At 34.1% G+C, this 6,679-nt stretch overlaps 1 protein-coding gene across 1 annotated transcript; it reads left to right on the top strand.

Annotated features, from left to right (window-relative positions):
• Nucleotides 1–864: 864 nt before the first annotated feature.
• On the top strand, nt 865–3,258 carry LOC108710209 (protocadherin alpha-8-like). The gene has a single exon (XM_018251354.2). It carries the CDS (start codon nt 865–867, stop codon nt 3,256–3,258), a length of 2,394 nt encoding a protein of 797 aa, XP_018106843.2.
• The last annotated feature ends 3,421 nt before the right edge of the window (nt 3,259–6,679 follow it).

Consider the following 6,679-nt stretch of genomic DNA (forward strand, 5'->3'; position numbering starts at 1 on the left):
GCAAAATATCAAATAAAATATTCAAATGTATATAAAGGGAATTATATTGGCCACACCACTGAGAACAGATTCCACTTTGAGAATGTACTTTAAATCACAACCTGGTCAACTGGTAACCAAGATTAGTGGAATCTTTATTACTTTTCATATGAAAAGATCCTCTGTAATGTTTGGCATGGCTCAGCGTAGAATTACATTTTTTTTTGGGACATTTTAGATCACCTTTAACATTTTATTCTGAAATATCGCACATGCGCCAGAAGTCAATTTTTCTGCAGTTTTATATTTTAAAAAAAGCCTCAACCCTCTACAGAAAAAATATACAGTTACAATAACAACCAAAAAAAACCCCAATTCAGGAACATACATATTAACAGCGTTTGCTACTTCTGGGTCCTATGTATGGATGTGCATATTAATTTCATTATATCATTCTTTACCCCCACCCTTTATTATTTGTCTGTTTATATAGAGAGACTTTTTCCTGCAAAATACCCTTTGAAGTTTAAAAAAATGCTGCCGGCAGCAGAAAAAGTAAACCCACATTCTTACAAAAAATTAGATAATGTATGAGAGAAACATATACTGATAAACCGATTCAAAATAATATTGTTTTTATGGTGTAACATATAAATATACATAGGTTTTGCTTGCAACATTTGATTCCAACACAAGATGTCAGTATCTACCTACTTTATCTTGTGAAACACGGAGACAATAGATTTTTCTGCCAGTAAATCAGCCATATTGTTGCTGGATTTTACAATTGTGGATATTTCCTTTTTAATCTCCATATGAATGAAGATATTTTGGAGGTGTTTGATTTATATATAGCATCATATAGCCTCTGATTGACTATCGGAAATGTTTATCTTCAAACCAGATGTTCTGGTGATAATCCAGGCTGTCTTCTTAATGCAAATGGCTTGGAATAAGGTCCTTTGTCAGCTTCATTACAGCATCCCTGAGGAATCCAAACACGGAACCTTTGTTGGAAGAATTGCCCAGGACCTTGGCATGGAGATCATTGAGATTAATTCCAGGATGCTAAGGATCATTTCTAAAGACCAGAAAGAATATTTTCAGGTAAATCTGCAAAATGGCATTTTATTTGTTAAACATGCTATAGACAGAGAAGAGCTGTGCCCAAACTTACCTTTGTGTATTGTGTCTATTCAAGTTATTGTTGATAAACCTGTACAAATGCATCGTGTGGATGTGGAGATAGAGGATATAAATGATAATTATCCAGTGTTCTCTTCCATTCAGTACACTATTTCAATAGCAGAATCAAAGCAACCAGGGTCTCGTTTCCCACTAGAGGGAGCTGTAGATTCCGATGTTGGAACTAATTCTGTTACAAGCTATGAACTCAATGCAAATGAATATTTTATTCTAGAGTTTCCAAAGTTTGTTCATCAGATTAGATCAATACAACTTGTTCTGAAAAAATCATTGGACAGAGAGAAAATAAGTTTGCACAATTTGACTCTTACAGCATTTGATGGTGGAAAGCCTAAACTAAGTGGTTGCACTCAACTTATTATCAATGTTGAAGATGTTAATGACAACTCCCCCATATTTAATCAGTCATTTTACCAGTGCAGTGTTGCAGAAAATGCTTCTAAAGGAACCTTAGTTACAAGACTGAATGCAACTGATTTGGATTTGGGTAAGAATGGGGAAATATCATATGAATTCAGTAAACTGGTTCCATTGCAAATGTTGTCAATATTTAGTCTAGACAAGAACACAGGCTATATTAATGTAAATGGGGAACTTGACTATGAAAAAAACAATGTTTACGAAATCTATGTTGATGCTTTTGATAATGGTGAACCCCCTTTGACTGGACACTGCCAACTTTTAGTCACAGTTGCTGATCTGAATGACAATGCTCCTGAGATGTCAGTGACTTCTCTTTCTTTGCCTGTTCCTGAAGATGCAACTCAAGGAACCATTGTTGCAATCATTAGTGTCCATGATAGAGACTCTGGGATCAATGGAAGAGTGAACTGCTACAGCATTCCACCCACTCCATTTAAAGTAAACCCTGCATTCACTGGGGATTTTTCTCTCATAGTTAATGCACCTTTAGACCGAGAAAACAAATCAGAATATCAAGTTGTGATAACTGCTACAGATGAAGGCTCCCCTGCACTTTCAACATCAATGACAATCAATGTTGAAGTCAGTGATGTGAATGATAATGCACCACTATTTCAACAACCAGCACACACTATCTTTATAAAGGAAAATAATGCACCGGGCTCTCATGTCTACACAGTATCTGCCTTTGATTCTGATACTGGTCAGAATGCCTTCATAACATACTCACTCACTGAGAGCTTCATAGAGGGGATCCCCATTTCCTCCTATATCTCCATTAACCCAGAAAGTGGAAACCTGTTTGCTTTGTTACCATTTGATCATGAGGAAGTTGTATATTTCCAGTGTCACATAAAAGCCACAGATGCAGGACTTCCTCCACTGAACTCCAGTCTGGCATTAAATATTTTTATTGTAGATGTAAATGACAATCCACCAGTGTTTACATCAGAATATGCCAACAGAGAATCTGCAATGTCTTTAACAGCACCCAAATCAATACAACCAGGTCATCTGGTAACTAAGGTTAATGCTGTCGATTTGGATTCTGGATACAATGCCTGGATGATTTATAAAATTAAAAATGTAGCAGGAAATTCCCCATTTGCTATTTCTCAACATACTGGAGAAATAAGACTGACCCGGCCAATAACAGAAGCAGAGGGTGATGAGTTCAGACTGTTTGTGGTGGCTGAGGACCACGGAGAACCTGTAATGACTGCTCTAACTCAAATAATTATCTCAATTAAGGATTCTGGAGAGGACACCAAGATAGTTCATCATCATTCAAGAGCAATCAGTGAGGAATTTTCTGATGTAAACGTCTACTTAGTTGTTGCCATTTGCTCAATTTCCAGTATTTTTCTCATAACGCTTATCACCTTCACTGTTTTACGATGGCAAAAATATAAAGATGAGGTCAATCAACTGAGAGAAAACTACAGGATTTGCTCGAACACAGTAGGTAGCTGGGTGTATTCTCAAAGCCAATACAAGTTCTACACAAATTCACTTCAGGCAAAGAATGATTTAATAGTTTTCACGCCAAATAGAGGTCAATCTTCACAGACAGAAGAAACCACATCCGAAGGAGGTGCCATTTCTTACTTATCACTTCAGGTGAGATGGTCACGTTTTTTTAATTATTAAATACATAGCCTGCTTTTCTTCTAATTACAATATATTGTTAAACTTTGCATTGTCGATGACGTATTTAAGCTAAGAAATAGTATTACTGTGTTTTGAAAAGGTGGCATACGATAAGGAGTATACCATGATACACATTGTACTCAGGGCTTGTTAAAATATACAGGCTCTTTACAAAAGCCCACAAGAGACCTCACATATACAAAAATGTCTGATAAACATAACACTATTAGGTTGGCAGTTAGTAATTGTGTAAGAGTAAATAAAACAATGCTTTTGGGGTGGCAATTGACTCTCTTTATCAGACCTTACAACTGAATACTAGCATTTTGAGAGGACATGCCTTTTTTGACACCAAAATAAAACTACTAGTTCACATATATCATATCAATGGCTTGATTGCATCCTGGATAGATAGTGATGGATAGTGAAAGTAAATAATTACTATTGCCTATTTATATTCTGTAATTGTTCATACGTATCTGTATTCTGTACAAAATAAATATATGGCTAGAATGGTAGTTGAAGCAGAGTCACATAGAGACATATTGTAGAAATAAAAGACACACATCCATCAAGTTTTCTTATAATTGAAACCTGCCTAACTGCTAATTGATACAGAGGCAAACAATATTATCTGTAGCCTCTCCAATTTGCCTCAGAGGAATAAAAATTACAATATAAGTAGTGCCATTCCTACTGTTGAGTGTTAATAATGCTAATTTGAACACACAAATTCATACCGTTGGAATTGTACATGACATTAAATTTTCCTATATTATCTTGGCATATTCTTTTGCATAATTTTTTGGAGTAACTCTGACATTTTCTTTTCTAATAGATATTTGCAGTTTATACTTTGTCATTTAGTTAAATTAGTTAATTTTGCAGGAGTCAGAGACCTGGAAGCTTGTTATCCAGAGAGCACAGATTTGTGGAAAGACCATCTTCCACAGACCCCATTTTAATCACAAAATTTAAATTTTTAAAAGTTATTTCCTTTCTCCCTAAAACTAAAACAGTACTTTGTACTTTATTCCAACTAAGATAAAATCAATCCTTATCGGAGGCAAAACAAGATGAATTTTAGAGTTTTTTGTACCTCAAATGAACTCACAACTGGAATGGTTTCTAATTTAAGAAAAAACTCGAATGGAAAAAACAGGAATCAGTGAGTTCAGGGGTAACAACATGAAAACTTGAATCAATCGAGATTTTGGCGGGAAAAACTCAAATCGCTCGAATTGATCAAGTTTTTTGGCAAAACCCTGTGAAAAACCCCAGAACATCATAAAGGCTATTTACATCTTCAAATGGTTCAAGTGACCTCTGCCATTGACTCCTACATGACTTTGACAGGTTTTAGATGGTGTATTTTCTGATTATAGCTATTTCCAGGGTCAGGGTATAAATTCAATTTTTTTTTACCTGAAAAAATTAATTTTTTGAAATTCCGAATTTTCATGGAATACACAACTCGATCCTTAATAAATAAGTGTTTAAATTAATTTTAAGTAGACATAGATCAAAGATTACAAAAAGACCCCTCAAGAGGAAAACCCCAGGTTCAGAGCAGTCTGTTTAACAGGTCCCACAACTTGCTCTTAAGTTCTACCAGTTGTTTTGACTGAAATGCAATATCTACTCCTCTTTGTGCTAGATCTTAGCACTGAAATAAGAACCTGCTTTTGCAGCTCATTTGGGGAATCTGTTGGTTAGTGATGTCAAGCAGTAATCCATTGAATTATTATACATTGATAAATAAATTTAATTTAGTGAGCAAAATAATACAGTATATTGTATAATTATAGACCTAGTTGGCTGCATACATTTAATATCACTATAAGGGACTATTTTTAAATTAAAATGTACTCTATGCACGCACTCATAAAAATGTTGTGAGATATGGTATGTGGTGGTATGTGGTTGGGCAATTTGATTTTGTAACTATAAGCACTGCCCAATCTATCTGATTAATGACTGGCTTGTATAATCACATGGGATTCTGCATGAGAGTGGTGTAGAAGAAGGGGCCATACATGTAAGTATATATTATAATCAGTTTGCAAAGACACTAGAACGTGTTTAAATAGAGAAAACATTTTTATAACAATACTAACATTGCGCCTTGTATAGAATGTTAGGTTGGTAACTGTTCCTTGAAATTGAAGTAAAAATATACATGTGGTAATATGATAATGATTTATGCAACACTATTGCTTGATCATTTATTTTGTTTGTATTCTTCACATTTTACTTGACAAGGTCATGGAAGAGATCATTAACGTGATTATGTATTCTTTTTTGTGTTTAGGCTTCTAACCAAAAAAAACACACCACTGATAAAAATAATTTCAAAATGTTTGTAATTAAGAAAATAATTACCAATAATCTTACCGACACATTTCAACTAGTTAGTATAAATGACTGGAAACAGATAAGCAGAGGTGTACCTCCAGATATCTGTCTATACAATCGTCTGACACCGTACCCTTTAGTACTTCTTGATTTGACTGCAACAAGACATAATTAGTGAAGGATTTCTTTCTTGACTTTTCCTTATTATCTGATGCCTCTCTTGACTTGCATCTGCCACAGACTTTCTATTGAAACCTCCAAAACATATCCTATCATGTAGGGTTTCAGCTGTCGCATCAGACTAGGCATAATCTATTCATTTAAATGGGGCAGTAAAAGGACTGGCAGACTTTTGTGCAGTCAATGGAAAACTGGAAAAGGATTTTTCTGCAGCTTGTCTAACGAGTCCCCTAAGTATATTGCATTGCTATATATGTATAGCAAGAAGAATTCAGGCAACTTAATTTCTTAATGATGGAGATGTATTATTCATTTCATGTCTTATCCATGCAATCATGCGCATATATATGACAGTATTACATGTTGGCATTACCCATTTTTGAGTTTCTTAAATAAAAATTAATTAAATATGAATAAACGTCAAATTAATTAACATAGAACTCAGCTCAGTTAGTTGAGCAATAATTCCCTATAAATGTTGAACTTAATTAGTAATAAAGCATTATTTACTTCACTACTAATTTACCACAAAACTGCTCACTGCTTACAGATTGGATTTTTTTTTGTAAACAGGTGCACATCTATCATTTATCTCTGTAAATTAATTCATAACTAAATAAAATATTTACTTGCTGCCTGAGTTTTCAGTTTTTTTGGTTGTTTTTTTCTTTTGTACAAAAAAAACTGAACTGCTCAACAAGGTATTTGGCTTATCAATAAAATAACAGAAAATGATTCACATTTTTTTCACTTTATGTAATGGAGTCAGTATACATAAAATATATAGAAATATATAAACAGTATTTACAAGTTGGTGTAAAAGTAAACACTATAAGCCACAACATTAAAAAAGACACTTGCATATAAATTCAATACAAAATGTGTA

The sequence above is a fragment of the Xenopus laevis genome, chromosome 3L (genome assembly GCF_017654675.1).
Source record: "Xenopus laevis strain J_2021 chromosome 3L, Xenopus_laevis_v10.1, whole genome shotgun sequence".
Classification (NCBI taxonomy): Eukaryota; Metazoa; Chordata; class Amphibia; order Anura; family Pipidae; genus Xenopus; species Xenopus laevis.